Here is a 19,657-nt window from a genome sequence, read left to right on the forward strand (position 1 = left end):
GGGATAGACTGGTGATGGGTAGTAAGGAGGGCACGTATTGCATGGTGCACTGGGTGTTATACGCAACTAATGAAGCATCAAACTTTACATCGGAATCTGGGGATGTACTGTATGGTGATTAACATAATATAATAAAATAAAATTAAAAAAAAAACAGAATACAAACCACCTTCTGCTTCTTCTAGAAGGTGTTAATATACTGACATATTGGTAAACATATAATCTGCTTTTATAAAAAATGCTATGTAATGCTGATACAAATATCACCTCCTTGACACAGAAAAACAGGTCAATATCTCCAATCTCCCACCCATTACCATATACTTGGTCTGTATCTCTCTCAGTTCTTTCCAACAGTCTAACAATAGCTTCACTGTGATGATAAATTATACTCCCCAAAAGGTAGTTTTAAAAAATAAGACATTTCCCTCCCTACTTACCAGCTCCACCCATAAAGAATAAGGGACTGTGCTTCCACTCAAGATGGGACTATCACAGACCAGACTTACCCTCCACCCTGAGACAACTTAAACAACAACAAAAAAGACAGATGCATGAAACAAGGATTTTTAAGGCCAGGGCTACCAGGCAACAAAGAACAGGGATCCCTGAGAGACAGGAAACAAGCAAGATGGGTCCTCCAGGGGCTGACTGCCTTCACAGTTCCCAGGCCGTGGCACAGGGAGGGATGTCCAGAGGTCTGCTCCACCCAGGTTCCCTGGGTTGAGAGACAGAGTTGCAAATCCAGACAGAGAGATCAACGAAGCAGGACAAAGTAGCATCGGGAAAAAGTTACACGGGAAAGAACCCCAGAGATCTTTGGAGGGTCCCCTCAAGTAGTCAGTCCAGTACTGAGAGAGAAACAGGTAATAAGGAAGTTAACCGAGGGGAAAAGGCCTCCGAAAAAAACTAGAGAATATTGTCTGAAACTCACGCAGGGAAAATTGTGCCTCTTCCCACCAATCAGACTGGAGAAGCTTAAAATCCACAGGGTAGTTGGTAGAACAGTCAGGAAAACCTCAGCTCAGTTGTGGAGAATAATTAGCTGATACTGAGCACTAATCCAGACTCACCTATCAAACTGTCAAAGTAAGACCTGAAAGGATCAAACGTTTCCAAGTAACTCTTCACTAGCTCTCAGGACAAAGCTCAAGAAGATTCATAAGATGACAAAACCATCCAGCTCCAGACATTGTAAAATTCACAATGTCTAGTATCCCGTAAGATTGCCAGGCATGTAAAGAAGCAGGAAAACATGACTGTTTGAGGAGGCTATCAAACCACTGAAACCAGCCCAGAAACAACACAGAATTCAGGCAAGGACATTAGCTTGGTTACTGTAACTGCATTCCATATGTTCACAAAGTTAGTGAAAAAACCACATATTGAGACAAGAAAGATGTAAAACAGACCCAAATTGATCTCCCAGAGACAAAAACTACACCATCTAAGATGGAAAATACACTGGATGGGATTAACAGCAGTTTAGACAGGGCAAACGGAAACACTGATGAACTTTAAGACATTAACAAAAACTATCCAAAATGAAACACAGAAAGAAAAAGCAATCCTAGAAAATGAACAGCATCAGGGAGCTGTGGGACTGCAGGTGCCGGCTGCGTACGTGTGCAACTGGCATTCCCAGAGGAGGATGAAGAACGTGTTTCAAGAAACAATGCCTGAAGAATGTTCCAATAGGATGAAAGCTATAAACCCACAGATCCAAGCAGCTCAACAAACTCTAAGTATGAGAAATGTAAAGAGATACATCAAAGTGTTCAAAACCAGTAAAAAGAGAAAATCTAAAAGGAATCATAGAAAAATAGACACACCTTAGGTACAGAAGAACAAAGATAATGATGATGGCAGATATTTCATTAGAAATGTAAGCCTGGGGCGCCTGGGTGGCTCACTCAGTTAAGCATCTGACTCTTGATTTCAGCTCAGGTCATGATCTCAGGATCGAGCCCCACATCAGGCTCCACACTCAGTTGGGAGTATGCTTGAGATTCTCTCTGTCCCTCTCCCTCTGCCCCTTCCCCTACTCATGCACTCTTTCTATAAACAAATAAAATCTTAGCAAAAAAAATGTAAGCCTGACAACAGCAGAGTCACGTCTTTCAAGCACTGAAGGAAAAAGCCGTCAACCAGAACTTTATACCCAGCAAAAAAAATTTTTCAAAATCAGAGGTGAAATACTTTTCAGACATAGAAAAGCTACAAGAATTCATCAGCAGTAGACTCAGCAAGAAATATTAAAGGAAGTTCTGTGACATTACAGAGAACATTTAAATTCAAGCTGTTTCGCTCTCTCTTTCAACAACTAAAGAGGCTGATCTTGGGCAATCACCTCAGGCAGTGACCTACAAAGTTAACCTACCTGCTCCCGATTACAGCCACAGTGAGTGTCACTCTGAGGAAGAAAACGGTCTGCGGGAAATCAAGGCCAATGACAGTTTTCTAAGAAAGAACCCCACATATACACATATATACAAGCTCGTAGCAAGAGAAGCTGCCAAATTTCCATTGGTTAGAGATCCGATTCCTGTTCTCGTTTTCTCTAAAAAAGAGTGAAATTGCTGCTGCTTCTGCCATAAGAGAAAGTTCCATTTATCAAACCAGTTGAGCAATTCATAATGAAGGGCTAGTAAAACCTTCTTAGGAGAGAAAAACAATGTAAATACTTCTGAAGGATACCAAGAGATGTCTCATTTCTAGTTTCTTACTGTGGATGTGGACCAGATTCATAAGATGTGAGGTTTGACAGGCACCAAACAACAGGTGAGTCAAATCTCAGAAAGTAGAGAATCAAGGAGGCTGCTGGGATATCCCACAGAGAAGAGGTGGCCCCAGACAACCCGGAAGAGCAGAATCAATCCCAACCGTAAGGGACGACAGAAGTTAAAACGAGATGCACGAGAATCAGGAGTGGGTGTGAGGTCATAGAGGAGTTTCATGTGGTTGAGAGATTTAAGGGCTTTGAAAATTAATTACACACAGCAATACATAATATTTTCTTCCCATACAGGGTTTTAAATCAACCCATAACAGCTCTGAGATTAAAACCTCAGGATGAAAACAGGGTGTAAGTTCACCTCCCATGTCCCCTAGGCCCCTTGCGACTGTACGACGCTCACGCCACCGCTGTGCGCCATGAGGGCTGCAAAGGGAAAGGAGAACAACAATTGTCATCCCCAAGGAGATCTCTGCTCCAGCAAAAGGGAAGAATAGGTCAGCAACATTTTTAGGGGCCTTACCAAGAAAGGCATAGGTATGAAGGCTGAGGGTATGTGGGCATCTAGATAGGCCACACAAAGCGCTGCTAGGTGCAGAGGCCTAGTTTCTAACCATGGCTTTGTGTGACCTCCTTTTACCGCGGTGCAGAGCTTACCCACAAGGAATGAAAAGCAGGGACTGGCCCGCACAGCAAACATGCTGTGCAAGACCTTGGAGAACATGCTCCTATCCCATGTGATCTAAACAAACAGATCAGCAGGCAAGCAGCAACTCCAGAGGATGAAATCATGTGTTGTCCCAAACCACACACAGTTTCGCCACTCTGAAGAAAAGGCTTTCTGCTTCACAGTATACATTGGCACACACTCACACAACAAAAAACCCGACTTCTAAATTTTGTACAACCACTGATTAATAAAATAGCTTTGGACAATTCATGAAGCTCTCTCTGTGTTTCATTTTCTAAATCAGCTACCAATACAGGAGCTTCCCTCAAAAAGTCTTAGTATTAAAACCAAATTTCATTTAAGATCGTGAATCAGTACTGTTCTTTCTCTGCAAAACGGCGTGTACAGCTTTTGCCATTGGATATGGAGAACTCCAGTTCACGTTAACTCATGCTGACATCATTTAATACAGCCGGTATTCGAAGTGTGATCACGGACCAGGATCAGTCCTCAAAGTTACGGTTCCAGGAAAGATACATCGCAAACACAGTAAGCACTTGGGTAACAATTAGAATAATTTCATGTCTGTTGAATCAAATAATACAAAATTGGGGCTTATAGTTTTTATGACTTTGGTTATCTCTTTAGGTTTTCTTCTGGTTAAAAAAAGGAATGTGGAATAAAGGAAAGAATTTTGACTCAGGATCAGAAATCCCTGCTCCACACTAGATGGGACTCGTCATTTGTAAAACGCAGCCTCTGTGCGAAGTACTGCGGCACCTGGGTAGACTAACAGCCCCTGAGAGATGTCCACACCCAAATCCTCAGAACTTGTGAATACGTGAGCTTACACAGCAAAGGAGACATGAGGTGGCTAATCGGCTGACTCCGACAGGGCAAGTGTCCGAGATCCTCTGTGTCAGCCCGGGACAACGGAAGGGGTCCTTAAAAGCAAAAGGGCCAGACGAGGACATGTGGCAATGGCAGCACTGTCAGAGGGATGTGATAGGAAGCTCCTGACTTTGAAGGTAGGAGGGGCCGCAAAGTCGAGGAATGTGAGTGACTCCAGAAGGTAGAAGAGACAGATCCTCCCCCGGAGACTCCAGAAAGAGATTCTAAGAGCTGGATTTTAGCACAGCAAGACCTCAGACTTCTGACCTATAGAACCACGAAATAATGGAAGTGTCTTGTCTGAGCTGCTAAGTTTGTGGCAATCTGTTAATAGCAACAACAGAAAACTAATCCAGCCTAGCACAGCACCAGGCACACGGTACTCAATAAATGTCACGGAATCTGGGTGTTTGAGAAAGCTCTCTGAACGTGGAAGATCTCAGGCTGCTCCAAGCAAGTCACAGGCTGTGTTCTGGTCCCCAGTGTAAAAATCAGGACAGCACACCTCTGATAGCAAATACACTTCCAGTTTTCTAGTACCTTCTAAAAGTCTTAATAACAGAGAGGGTTGTTGTTGTTGTTTTTGTTGTTGTTAAATAGGACAAAAAGAGGGGACTGGCAAAAAATATGGTTGAACATTTTCTGAGTGGGAAAAGCCAAAGTCGCCCTCAGTCTTAGTTCAGTGGAGCACTCCTTTCTTTATGGCTGCTGCCGAGTTCTTGAGGAGAACACGGTCTCCAATCTTCACGACACAGTAGGCCTACCAGCTCTTTCTGGAGTTCATCCAGCTGGGCCTCTGGCTCTGCACCTGGCCAAAGTGACCATTTCTTCTCCAGGAAAAGGAAATGACGTTGAACTCATTTAGGCTTATGCTTTCTCCTCTTGCCTACCTGCTGCTCTAAAGAAGACCCGGAATCTCATCCTCTGCTTTAATGAGCGGCTGACAACTCGCCAAGGGCCTGGAGGGAGGTAAGCTAGTTAAAGGACAGCCCTTTACGGGCATCCACATGGAGCCCTCAGACACCAAGTTCCAGAGCTCCAACACTGCAGCCACTGCCTACCAGTCCCAGTGAGCGGAGGGGCCGCCGAGGACTGAGCACAGCCCTGCACGGAGCCCACGTGCGCCATCTTGACTCTATCAGACATGCCCAACGAAATGCATTCATTGGCTCCTCTAATCTTTCAGTGAAAACGAGATTTTTTTTTCTCCCCCAGATAATGCGTGGCTAAAACAATAATTTCTAATTTCGAGTAAGCTATTTCATATTATTAGCAATACATTCACATCAAGCTGAAATATTAACAAGACCCTGGTCATTCTGTGTGAGGAAGAGTATGTCTCTCACATGCTTTACTCTGATTGTCCCTCCCCAATCCGACAATCTTACCTTGTCACAGAAGACCTTTATTTGGCAGTATGCACGATGCACAGGCTTGTTGCTACGGTTGTTATAACTATAGGTGTCAATCTGAATATTAAGAGGCAACCCCTTCACACCTTTCTGAGAAGAGAAATCTGTGCTTAAACAGTTCACAGAGATGAAAACCTGCAAAGGCAAGAAGAAGGTATAAACAACACGCATCAATGGAGAACCTTGGTACAGCTTGTAAAAATACCAAGGTTACCGAAATCTCAACTATGTTCTAAACGAGAGCTCAGCTTCTCACTTAAAAGAGACTTCTTTTTAAAATAAAGGGCTGATTTTTTTTTAAAAGATTTTATTTATTTGACAGAGAGACAGCCAGCGAGAGAGGGAACACAAGCAGGGGGAGTGGGAGAGGAAGAAGCAGGCTCCCAGCGGAGCAGGGAGCCCGACACGGGGCTCGATCCCAGGATCCTGGGATCACGCCCCGAGCCGAAGGCAGATGCCTAACAACTGAGCCACCCAGGCACCCCTAAAGGGTTGATTTTAAAGCCACTTCTGGTCATAGGAATGGCAGACTTTATTCAAAGGGAAAAAAAACCAGACAGCAGCTTTGAACCTCTGTCAGTTTTCCCTTCCAAAATATTTACTTAGCATCAGACTGTGGAAGAGTCTGGTTGTCTTCCTTGACGTCGTTTTTACCAATGTTACCAACCGACAGCACAGAGCTACAGGGATGTTTTATAGCTTCGTACAAACTCTGGGAATCTGCCTGCATTTATGTCTACCCCACCTCTTAGGATAACTGCAGTACCTGACCCGTATCCCAGTGCTCTGGAATTTATGAAATCAGTGAGTGACAGTATCAAAGTGGCACTGGAGGTTGTTATGAGAAACCCAACTGAAACTCTGTACGGCAAAAGCCATGCTCCATTTCCCTCTTTTTTTGTGATTATGGATTTTAACCTCTCCACACAAGGTTGCAATGCATGGAGCTCCCTTTCAACCACTTAGTTTCAGAATTTATTTCTGATGCGTGAGCACCACACAGTGGATACTATTGGAATTACAGTTTTAAAAATCTGTGCCTTTCAGACACCCAAGACCCTTCCGCTGGATTCCTTCCAGTCCAGGGGCCAATAACCCGTTAGCTCTAACAACTGAGAATAGATCTACCACAAGTCGTGTGGGGTGCCACTGGATGAACCAAGACCCGGGGGAGAAGTTTAAGCCAGAAAACCTGGGATGGGGGAACCTCTAAAAATGTAAAGAGAAGGGAGTGGACAGGGTAAGGAGAAAGAAAATTGTAACCATAATGACAAAGAATGCTCTCCAGAAGGTTTGCAAATGCTGAAACACGGGTTTTATTCTTTCTCTAGTCTACACTATTTCAAAGAAGGAAAAGACCAAAACACCCTACAACGACTGAGAACTTGTCCACATTAACATCCTGTCCCTCCATTAGCTCTCCACTCAGGCCAGTCTACTCATGGCCCCTAGAACACACCTTAATGCTCACTCCTGCCTCATGTCTTTGTCCTTGTCCTTCTTCCTCCTCCTGTGTCCCTCCTATCCCAGTCCAAGTCACCTCCACAGTTCCTCTCTGCCTCTCCACATCTGCAGAGGTCTGGCACCAGTGCCATCTCCAGGGAGCGTCCCCCTTCACGCTGACTTGTCCCCATTCACCCTGACTTGTGCAGTGGAGGTCACAGCAGTGAGCACCTAAAGTTTCCAAATCTGCACTGGGCACCTGCTTTATACACGTGATCTCATTTCACGACCTGGAGAAACCGTGTTAATCCTTTTACAGGTGAGGCCCAGAGATTTTTTTTTTTTTAACTGTCCCCAAGGTAGAAAGCAAAGGGCTGGAATTCATATCCAGAACTTCTCCCCACCCCTTTATACCTATACTGCAACCTGTCTTTCCCAAATCAACTTTTTACCCTAATTACTCTTCTCCACTACCGGGAATGGTTTGCCATTTTGACAGGTGTATGCTTTCTTTCTGTGGCTAGACTGAAAATACTTGGAGGTTAGGCCCATATTCTCCATGTGGCAGCTTTCTCAACACTTACTTTCAGCCCAGTGCCAGGTCTCAGTTTGCCTTTTCTAGCCCACTATGATTTTTCTTTCCAGTTAACCCATTTTCAGTAAATAAATAAAATGCTTCTGTTTTTAAAAATACCTAAATCTAGATATATAGGAAAAAGTAGTATGTATGAAGTTCAAATTCATTACAGAAACTTCGTGCTTTGACTTTATATCTTTTCCTATACTGCTGACCCTAGAACAACATGGGGTTTAGGGGTGCCAACTGCCTGCCCCCCTACCAACCGTCAAAAATCCACATATAACTTTCAACTCCCCCAAAACTTAATTACTAATAGCCTACTGTTGACCAGAAGCCTTCCCAATAACACAATTAACACATATTTTATATGTTATACATATTTTATACTATATTCTTAAAATAACTTTTCTTAACTTTTTTGGTTATCTCTAGGCTATGCAGTTCATCTGCAAGTTTTTTCAAATTATTGCAAATCTCGAAAATTTTTGCCAATACACTTATTGGAAAAAACTGACATACAAGTGGACCTTTGTAGTTCAAGCCTGTATTGTTCACTCGTCAATGGTACATTGTTAAAAACACTTCATATACAATTTACAAATCTGAGTTAGGGAGATCGGTTATGGAACAGATGAAAGACGGAACAGACAAAAGACAAAAAGACAAACAAAGACATAATGCAAACAACTGAGCACATCAAGTAACTAAATCACCATATTTTCCATTTTACAACCAAGTGGGAAATCTGAATTTTTCTCTATCATTTTAGGCTACATGGCTCAATTTAGGACTCAAAAACAGCAGCCTGGGAAAGTTACACTTAACCCTCAACAATTCCAGGAAGTCTCTGACCCAAAATGATATTCCATTTACAAGAGGATTTCATGGTAATCCAACCTAAAACCTAACCTCCCCTTGCTTCCCAGTGTCAAGTTTCTATTCAAAGCAGAAATAAGCAGGAACCAAATCCCAGGATCAGTACAAACATTAAGTCTTCAGAGAGACATTACCCTATTACTCAGGATGACTTGCAGTCGCTTTCTTATACACATTCTTCTCCTATTTTTAAAATCAATTCTTTCCAAACTTAGCAGTGTTTCTAAATGCAACAAGGAAAGTTTACGGCATCCCCAACTCAACATTAAGAAACACCACCTTGTCTAGATAAATACATAAACACACCGGTAAACAGTGAGCAAGATGTGTGACGCAAGCATACCAGGCCCAGGACACGCGGTATGAGGAGGACAGCGGGCCGAAGACCTACAGGAAAGAAGTGAGGGCGGTGCTTACGAAGCCTCTCGCGGCAGGCCCCGTGGCAAGAACGAGCAGGCCAGTCGGGTATGTGCTGCTGCCAGTGATGTGGACACACTTGCTACGTTTAAGCCTCAACCAAAAACTAGCAAGAGTGCAACATGCTTTAGGTATCTTGCATATGTGGTAAACAGGAAAGGCTTTGTTCTGAAAATGGAAACACTGGAGTTTTAGCTCCATTGCTAGTTAGTGCTGCGATCATGGACGGGGTCCTGCACTGTCTAATGCAGGTTGAATTAGATGATGTCTAGACCACTTCTAACTCTTGAGGCCTCTCATTATATTTATACTGAAAGATCATGAATCCTTTATCCCTAACTCTGTATTTATTAGTGACAATAATTTTGTGTAATACGTTTATCAATTTCTTTACAAATCATATTATTTTATTTTTTTTATTTTTATTTTTTTAATTTATTTATTTGACAGAGATAGAGACAGCCCGCGAAAGAGGGAACACAAGCAGGGGGAGTGGGAGAGGAAGAAGCAGGCTCATAGCGGAGGAGCCTGATGTGGGACTCGATCCGAGAACGCCGGGATCACGCCCTGAGCTGAAGGCAGACGCTTAACCACTGTGCCACCCAGGCGCCCCCAAATCATATTATTTTAAAAGAACCATGTAAAGTTGTCATTTCAAGTAATTATATGAACTACTCATATGGAATTAAGAATCTTATAAACCCGAGGTTCATAAAGCATGGCCCAGGAGCCTCAGCGCTGCCTGGGAACCCCTGACTCAATCAGCCTCACCAGAGAGCATCAGCCCTTCCTGGAGACAGTAAAGCCACATCTAGAGGCTCTGCTCTCACTGGCCTGGGGTGGGCTCTAGACACCAGGCCTTTTAGGTGCTCCCCAGGTAATTCCAGCGGTCGGTCAGGATAAAAGCCACTGCTGTCAGGTGATTAATCTTCTATATACTTATACTTTGATCCACCAAAGGTCTCCTTTGGCTCCAAAACTTTGAGGTGATTAAAACAAGCCCCAACCTACGGTTTCCCGTCTTTATAGAGTTCAGATATTCTTACATGTATTTATAGGTATCCCAACAAGTTTTTCAATTAAAAAAATTTCTAAGAGGTATAGCCCTATCAAATAATAATATTTATTTAACCAATGGAAAGACAAAGATTAAAGCATCTCCTCAGCCTTATTATTCAGTAAGATCAGGCAAATCCTCAAGAACTCATAGTTCTTAAGACAGTGACCAGAAAAAAAGCCTATTAAAAATCTACCAAACTATGCTTCTGTTTACTCCTCACAGAACATTTGATTTTCACAGGGGTTGATTGTGTGGGTGAACCGCGTGTTCGGGTGACCTGCGGTGTCATCCCACTGAGGGGCAGACCCCTGGAGACAGACAGAACACTCGGTCAGCCCTTTCGGTTCCTGGCGCCTGGTGCGCCGCACGTGCTTAACACGTATGTTTTTCACCAAAGAAGGAAAATGCAGAGGGAGTAGTGAAGAAACATGACTAAGGGGAAGTACGCCGCAGACACGCACCGCAGCTGTCATGTATTCATCTAAACCAGGAGGGGGCTGACTGTTTCTGTGAAAGACCTAATGGTGTTTCGGCCTTCATGGACGACATGCAACCAATAAGCCCACGGCAACAGCGCAAGAGCACAGCCCGTGGACAGTGCACGTGGTGGTACGTCAGCAAAACCTGACTTACGTTAACAGCAGCGGGCTGGCCAGGGTTTGCAGAGAGCTGTGGTTTGCTGAGCCCTGATCAAAACAAACCCTTCTCTAAGGTGCTCAAACAATAATTTACCCTTACATCATCACAATGTAGTTATGAGTGAGGAAGTACTATTTCCCTTTTTGTAATTCAGTATTTCCACTTTCCACATAAGTGACTTCCTAAGAAGGCCCTCTCGCTCACGTGTCAGTGCAACCCACACTCACGGAGGGCCTAAAGGGTAAGGTGTAAGGGAGAAGCTGTGTCCGGGAATCTTATTGAGGAAGGTGACAAATCTTTCAGCAGCAGCACGCATTCTGGGTAGCAACACGAGGCAGAGCTCTCCCCTGGGTCCCGGGGCAGCCACGAGACAGGCCTGGTCTGTTCTGCACAGCGCGAACACCTGCGATTGCTTCTACCTAATGGGCAATCGCCCAAAGAAGCAGGACAACAGGCCACGGCCCCCAAGTCTGGAGGAAACAGAAGTTCAGGCCGCAGTCACCGGGCGGAGGAAAATACCTTCCGTAACACGGTTACAGAAAAACTGCAACATCTCCTCAGAGAGGCGGAGGGAGGTGAACAGCATGACGATGATGACACGTTCAACTCCCCGACAAAATACACGTGGTAATAACCTTTTCTCTGTTTTCACACTTCCGTGCCACTGATTGGGAGGAAAAATTTGCTTTTATTCAAACAGATGAAACCTAAATCTTACACAAGATGAGCATCGCATGTTCCCAACCAAAATCACTGGAAAAGAAAAAAACTAACCACAAAAATACACTGCTAAACAGGTTGAAGATGCTCTGCGAGATTCCTTTCGGATGTCCAGCCCAGTTTTCTAATGCAGTTCCTCATTCTTGGCTGAGAATTCACACACTTAAAACTTTTCAAAAGATTTAATTTTGTTTTCAGACCTCAGTTGAAAATGTGAGGAAAACAACAAAATAAATATTTATGTTATCGAAGGATTAACTTGTACAGATTTTTTATTCCAAATGCTTATAAGCGCAGACCCAACGAGAAATCCGATCTTGAACTAATTTATGATGACTTTTCCAGGAAGCATTATTATGGCAGCCGCACACTACTGTTCACACAGTCTCTACTGCTGCTCCTCAAAGGAGAACAAGGGAGGGGACAAAGACACCAGGAAACACGAAGCTCAGAACACAGGCTGCCGTCAGAAGTTCATTTTCCCAGCCAGTGAGGTGAAAGCGGCTGAGAACAAATTTGACAGAACCCCCTACTCACTCTTTTTGGGCTCTAGCAACACAACGAACCAAGGCACACCTCTGGCAAAACATGCTGACTGTGCGGTCTGAGCAGAGTGGTCAGATACGTGAGCTTTAACAAGCGAATTGCATTCGTGGGGAGAAATTATAGAAATACGTTTCACCCACCTAATTCACAAAGAGTGTTAAAGCACTTGAAATTTATCAGTCCAAAGTTACAGAAACCATAAGAAGCTGAGTCAGAAGCTAACTAACGAAACTGGCTGACTTAAGTACACTGCGTTAGGGTATCTTTCATGAACAAAATGACTGTTCCTGGGCGCCTGGGTGGCTCCGTCGCTGAAGCGTCTGCCTTCGGCTCAGGTCACGATCCCAGGGTCGGTCGTGGGACGGAGCCTCGCATCGGGCTCCTTGCTCAGCAGGGAGCCTGCTTCTCCCTCTGCCTTCCACTCCCCCTGCTTGTGCTCTCTCTCTCTCAAATACATAAAATATTAATATTTTAATATTTTAAAATTAAGCGGGGGGAGCAGCAGGCAGAGGAAAAAGCAGGCTCCCTGAAGAGCAAAGAGCCTGATGCGGGGCTTGACCCTAGGACTCTGGGATCATGACCTGAGCTGAAGGCAGACGCTTCACCAACGGAGCCACCCAGGCGCCCCATAAATAAATAAAATCTTTAAAAAAAGGCTGTTCCTTAAAAAAAAATTTACCACAACAGTAATACTCGTTCTATATTATTATTCATGTACAAGAACTTGACACCCAAATAATATAGTCGTAATTCTTTTTTACCACGGAGAGATTTGGGTAGAATTTTGCATGTTTTTGTAACATTGCTGCTATAATGGTGAAAATAATTTTCTTTTACTTTCATAATTTGGTTTATTCAATGAGCAGAATGAAAGATTTCAGAACGTGCACCTCTAGATTTGCCAAGGGTATGAACTGAGCTTACGGAAGCTCCGATCAAGTTTTCTTCTCAGCAGATCTGATTTTTACACTAAAACAGAGTAACAAAGTGTTAGACTCAGCAGAGTTCATGAGAGGTCACAGGCACTTATCCGTAGCATCACCCTGATGGCTGGGAAGATGAAAGAGGCCAGAAAAATCACCAACACCTTCAGAAGTTCTCTTCCCTCAGAAGGAAGGAATCCAAATTATCTGGGCCATCCAAAATCTAGCTCCAAACTCCCATTCCAGTCTCACACAACCTTTACAGGAATTTGTACTTTGGAGATCTTTATTTTCTCTTCCCCTTAATTTTAAAATAACCTTTATTCCGTTCTCTACTGACATTGCTCATCGATAAAGACCCATATCAACGGACAGAACTGCTGTGAGAAGCATTCTCTAATGACGCAAACAGAATTACAGCCCCATTTTACTACCTAGCAAGTTGTACCCTCCCCTGTGACCAGGCTCTGTTTCAGTTTGGGGTAAAGACCCACATCTCTCTCTACCCTCATCGCCTAGGTCAGGAAAAGGAATAAACAAGTGCCCTGAACATGCTATCCGACCCCTCTGTCACTCTATCACTCTGCCATTATAAATGCCCTAAGTCCCTTGATGGCAGAGATTGTTATGCATTTTTAAAGTGTTTTCCAGGGTTTACTACATTTTTTGTATTTCTTTCAATGCCTATTACAAAATGGTCCTGAATTAAATGCCAATGACAGAAAAATCATGGGGATGCAAAAAGCTACACATTACCTACAAATCTTAACTTTCAAATCCTCACAAAACCTTAAATACAAACAATAGTGCCCCCCAAATAAAAACACTTGATTAAAAAAAAAGCTAATACCGATTTATACAAATTAACCCTTCTTTCTCCCAACCTCTAGTAAAGAGTCCTCTGAATAATAAAATGGCTACAAATCAGGTAATGAAATGAAAAAAAAGACTGCTTCATTGACATTAGGCAATCGCCAAATATGGTATCACTACAAATCTTAGTCCTTTATTCTTACTAAAATTTTTTCTATAGCTCACTACTGTCTGCATAATAGCAACAAAATTCCTCAGCGTTCAAGATGCCATATGTGACACCAATCTACCTTTCCAGCCATGTTTTCTACTACCCACTACAATATTTCTCAAATGTAATATATGTATCCTTTTTATTCATTTATTTTTAAAAGATTTTATTTATTTGAGAGACAGTGAGTGAGAGAGTGAGCAAGAGAGCAAACGGGGAGGAGAAGAGGCAGAGGGAGAAGCAGACTTCCTGCTGAGCAGGGAGTCCAAAGCGGGCCTCGATCCCAGGACCCCAGGATCATGACCTGAGCTGAAGGCAGATGTTTGACTGAGCCACCCAGGCGCCCCTTTGTATCCTTTTTAAAAGAGAAAAAACAGGGGTGCCTGGGTGGCTCGGTCGGCTAAGCGTCCGACTCTTAATTTCGACCTCTGTGCTCAGTGCAGAGCTTGCTTAAGATTCTCCCTCTCCCTCTGCTCCTCCTCCCCCTTGCATACTCTCTCTAAATAAAAAAAGAAATAAAATCTGTAAAAAAAAAAGAGAGAGAAAAGTTCCTTAATCCCTAAAAATATAACCTAGATCCTAGCTTGAAAAATACTACTCAATACAAACAGCTGCAAAATGTTCAATCACAGGGCACCCCAAGAACTCCTTTGGCCTTTTTCTGGACCAAACCTGATACCTTAGCACAAACACTTGCACTGGAACCTCCCGGCAGCAATCGACTTGACTTCAATACACTTGTGATTTTAACAAGTATTACCGCTGAACTGAAAACACAATATTAAAAATCTCACAGAAATTCCAGCCTCAATATATTTGGTCCACAAGACCCTGAGGTTTTGAGACAAACTCATTTACAGGGTGGAGTCCAGGGTCCTTACTAGGGCATGCCAGGACCTTCAGGATCTGGTCCCAGCATCCCCCATCCCCTCACCACTGCTCACCTTCGACCTGTCAAGGTCCGGTAGTCTCAGTTCTACACGCCTAACCTGCCAAAGCTATCAGCCCATTCTTGGCTCTGAACGCTTGGCTATCTGTTTGTCGATAGTGTCATCTCAAGGAACCTTCTCTGATCCTCCCCATTCTAAGGGAAGTTGTATTCCTATGTGTTTACTTCTATCGATGTACTTACTACGGTGGCAATCTCTTCCACTAAATTCTTTGTTTTCTGAGAACTGGGCCATGTCTTACTCATCTTTACATTCCCAAAGCAACCTGGCAGTGCCTGGTCAATAAGAACCATGTATTCACTAAATGAATGACCCTAAATTCCTAAACTCCAGTCAGATAAAACTACATACTGCCATGATATTTGAGCTGTATTTACCGCATTCTTACAGTGCACCTGACTCTGGCCCTTGAAACAACTTATGAAATCGGTACTATTCTGACCCCATTTCACTGATGAGGAAACTGAGGCTTACAAGTTACTAACTTGTTGCGCAAGTTCACAGGTTATTTATGTTCACAACTTTCCTCCAAGTGGACCTGAACACCTAGGTCATCTTGATAGAGAGCAGAATGTCAAGCAACCTTTTACATACACTGGACATGAAATAAGTATCTGTTGAATGGATAATTAAATCAGCTATATACATATACACCCTCAATTGATTTGGAAAAGATTATGGCATTTCGAGGCTCACTGGCATACATATCTGTATCTGTCTATCTATCTATACACAGAGAGAGAGAGAGAGAGAGGGAGGGAGAGGGGGGACAGAGACGGAGAGAAGGTAAGTTCTAGGACAGAGATAAAGCTACATAACGAGTCATAAGGTGATTTTCTACTGCATTTACCCACTTTCACATTTGAAGATGTTCTCTACAGTGACCATCTATTACGGAAATCACAGGTATCTGACAATTTTGCATTTGATAAATAAACATGTTATCCCTTCGCTTGCAGCTTCATGCCATACTACTGGGTGCGGTACCGTCCCAACTGTTGCCGTCTACACTACACAGTGTCTGGGCCTCAATATGTCAAAGCATCTCTGTAGACTAAGCTATTCCAGTTGCTTCTTTTCCACTTAAATTCACAACAGATAATCTGTGAGGGAGGAAAAAATAAGGAAAAAGAAAAAGGATCCAATCAAATAAGACTTTGCAAAAATATTCTGCAGGTCCAGCCTTTCAAAGAATCACATCAAGTACATTCTCTCCCGTAAAGCCTTCTCTGATTCCGTTAGCTGAAAGTACTCCTTTTCCCTGGACATCTTCAGAGTTTTTTTTAACCTCACTTATGACCTGTATCATTACAGAGAGAGCATAATCTCTTTGGAGGACAGGCTGTATGCCTGAATCATTTCTTTATGCCCTCACAGTTCTTGCATAGAGAAGTACAATAACTAATCTGCTGAATGAATGAATGTATGGTTAAGAAAGTCAACCCTTTGCAACTTCTTAAGCCAGTTCTTCCACATAGTAGCAACAGATTAATTACCTCGCATAGAATTTCCTGGAAGGATGTTAGAAATAATGTAAATTGGTCAATAATGACTGAAATAAAACAATCCTTCAAGGAAGAATGGTGTTCTGCTCTTGCAAACCAGATTACGCACAGCAGACTTTGGGAAAAGCGTCAGCACATGGAGCCGAGAGCACGCCTGATTACTTATGTCAATCTGATACACTGTTGTTTGTGTACTATCATGCACAGATAGTTCAAGCGAGTTTCAAACGTCTGATAAACATAAGCAAAAAAAGAGAAAAGATCTGTTAGAAGGAAGAAAAGAAAAAAGTGGGTTGATTTATCTATGGAAGATTCTTCAAAAAACTGATAGCTGAAAAATGTTTTTATATTCCAAAAACGTACTTCAATATTTGTTGTACACCCTACAAACATTTCCCTTTAGCACGAGCATCACGTGGTTCAGACTCTGGCTACTCCACACCTTTGAACTCTAGAGAGACAGTGTTCAGCGGTGCCTGAGGCTCAGGCTCTGAAGACACGAAGAGTAAAAGACACACAGGGAACAGAAGGCAAGGACAAAGCCAGGCCCCACATCGCCTGCTCCACACTCAGCACTCTCGAAGCCACACGCCTCCATGAAGCCCAGAGAGCTGAAGCAGCAGCTCGTGGAGAAACTGTCCTGGGAAACAGACAAACAGGGAAAAAGGGACTCCCAAATGGCTGTGAGCAGAGGTTGTTTTTTGATCACGAGGCATGAAATGAAAGGTCCCTATCCTTCAAATCAAAGGGCAGTCTGTGCCCCCTTCCTATTTGACTTCATTTAAGTCCCAAGATTTAGCTGATGATGTGGCCCCCTTCGAGACAGCTGCAGCTACCTTGGACACAGTCCCAGTTGCCTCTGGGAATCTTTATCATTTTAACCCAATCTAGTATTAGAATTCCCCTTAGCTACAGATATAAAGTTCATAATTTTATTCCTACAATGTAACAGATCTACTAAATTGAAAGGCGACACCCTGGGAAAAATTCTAATTTAATTCTCTTCCGTATCAGTCAGAAAGATCACTCTAAAACATTTCTAAAAGTAGCTCTTCTTAGTTAGAAACCTCCTGACATTAAGAAATTACAACATGAAGTCAAAAACAAAGTTCATTCTCACCCTAAATCCAACAGCACTAATTAATGAGAATAGAATCACCCTTTTTCTAATATGTTGATATGAAGTTAGAAATGCCAGCTGAAGCCAATGGGAGTGGGAATCAGTTTAAATCAAGAAATCAAGATCCAATTCTTGGCTAAAGTCTAAGTCGACAGGAATATTTATTGAGCATTATACAGCAGACACTTAATCCTAATCAACATTCCTCCTCCCCAACCAAAACCAAACAACCAAAACCAAACAAACCCTGATTATCTTAGTTCTCTATGATCCCTGTGGCTCCTACTTATCCCGTATGTGCAGGCCTAATTAATGAAGCCCAAGAAGGTATCAAAGACTGAGTCATAACCTCAGAAGTAGAATCCAGTTCTGCTACTGATTCATTGGATAGTCCTAGGAAAGTCATACTTCCCCACTACTCCAATGATGTGAGGTAATTAAAAACACCCTCCTACGGAATGATCGCAGCCTGAACTAGAAGCTTCCATATGTGCCACTAGGATCTGTGCTGTTTCTCAGACTATCATACGACCATCAAGAGATAAGAAGAAGAGTTGGAGGGCTGAGAGCAGGGAGGAGAGGGATCTGGGAAGAGCAGGGCACGAACCTAAAATCTTTTCACCTCTGCGTGGGGTGTTTCCCTGAAGAAAAAACAAGGCTCTGGGAGTTCTCACCCTTTCTGCGGCCTCAGTTCTGCTTCCCACGCCACCCACGTGGCCGCTCCAGTTTCTACACAGACTCCAGAGAGCCAGGGAAAAAGTCACAGAGACCAAGAGAGAGAAAAGGAGAAGAGCGAGAAACAGAGACAGAGAAACAGAGAAGGAGATGGGAAGAGAGACACACAGAGACCTTCGGAGGTACCCACATACTAACTTCCCTCTGTCGGAGCCTTTACGCAGGACCTGGTGAACTTAAGGACACTTGGCAGATACAGGGATTTGGCACCTGTTGTCCCAAATAAGTAGGATGTTTGTTGTGAAATATGCAGAACTGGATGCAGGTGTGACACAAGGCAAACACAGACCACATTCCAACATCTCTAGGTTCAGAATGGGACAGGTAAGCATATGGGTCATAAGGGCAGATGTGGCAGGCAAGCTGACTTCCAATCAAAATGCGTAATCATAAGGTATTTTCCATTTTTAAAATCCTAAAGAAAAAAGTCCCGAAATGAGTAATTAAGGTAGAGAGTTCACTTATATTTACTAAAGGATTTGGAGTCGTGAGTGAAGAAAAGCTGCCATATGAAAGAAACGTGAACTCCAAGGCCCCCTACTGCTCAGGTAATCCAGTCACTACTACTAATGTCCGGCCAGAGTCCCAGCTCTCCAATTTTGCTTACAAAGAGCACAACGGGTTCAAACCACAGATTTCTAAAACCACTTCAGATGGAATTTCCAGGAAGGACCTGGAGAAGGAGGGTTGAGGTGACAAGCTGTCAAAGAAGAAAGTTCTGGAGAGGAGCTCAGTGTTTCTTGACAGTGGCAGGGTGGTGGAAGGGGGCAAAATTTGACCAAAAAACCAAAAACCAAAACAAAAAACAACAAATTCAAGTGACAGCACAAAGGGTGGCTAAGCAGACGTGATGCTTCAAACCTGTTTCACAAGATACAGGTTTAACTACCAAACCAAAGCTTTCTTCAGCTGCCAAGTGTCTCCCTTGTCCAATCAAACACACCATGAGCTGGGCTCCTACCCTCAGGCGTGTGCTACGGTAAACGTGTGCTCTCAAGGCCTGCGCATTCTGAATTCCCACCAGGGATCAGTGCATTTTATTTTCCATCTGGACGAGCCTCTTGCTCAGACGCTGGAGTATATTACGTGAAATACCTTCAAGCCAGAGCCCAACAAAAAGAAATGTAAGAAGTTTCAAAGAGTAACCTTCCTCACAATCAGACCCAGAACAGTTTCTTCAAAGCAAACCTTCCAATTGTTAAGAATTTGCTCCGTATCAGCTAATTAAAGGCATTCTCCACGATTTCCCATCAAGAAAAACTTCTTGTCATTTCCAAAACTGATCAAATGAAAACTTTAAAAACTACTCATTACCTATAAAGGAATGTGACTATGTTTCTGGCACCAAAAAAGTTTATTTTTTACTCTAATATGTACTTTCAAATTGCATAAAAGGACACACCTGGAGTCAG

The 19,657-nt window shown here is 43.1% G+C and overlaps 1 protein-coding gene across 2 annotated transcripts in view; it reads right to left on the reverse strand.

Annotated features, from left to right (window-relative positions):
- Positions 1–19,657, reverse strand: part of GRHL1 (grainyhead like transcription factor 1) — a 50,091-nt gene that overhangs the window by 13,344 nt on the left and 17,090 nt on the right. For both annotated transcript variants that reach the window (XM_034659920.1, XM_034659921.1), the window contains exon 8: positions 5,684–5,842. In XM_034659920.1, coding sequence (XP_034515811.1) covers positions 5,684–5,842 — 159 coding nt within the window. The remainder of the gene's footprint in view (positions 1–5,683; positions 5,843–19,657) is intronic.

This window comes from Ailuropoda melanoleuca, chromosome 4 (assembly GCF_002007445.2).
Source record: "Ailuropoda melanoleuca isolate Jingjing chromosome 4, ASM200744v2, whole genome shotgun sequence".
Lineage (NCBI taxonomy): Eukaryota > Metazoa > Chordata > Mammalia > Carnivora > Ursidae > Ailuropoda > Ailuropoda melanoleuca.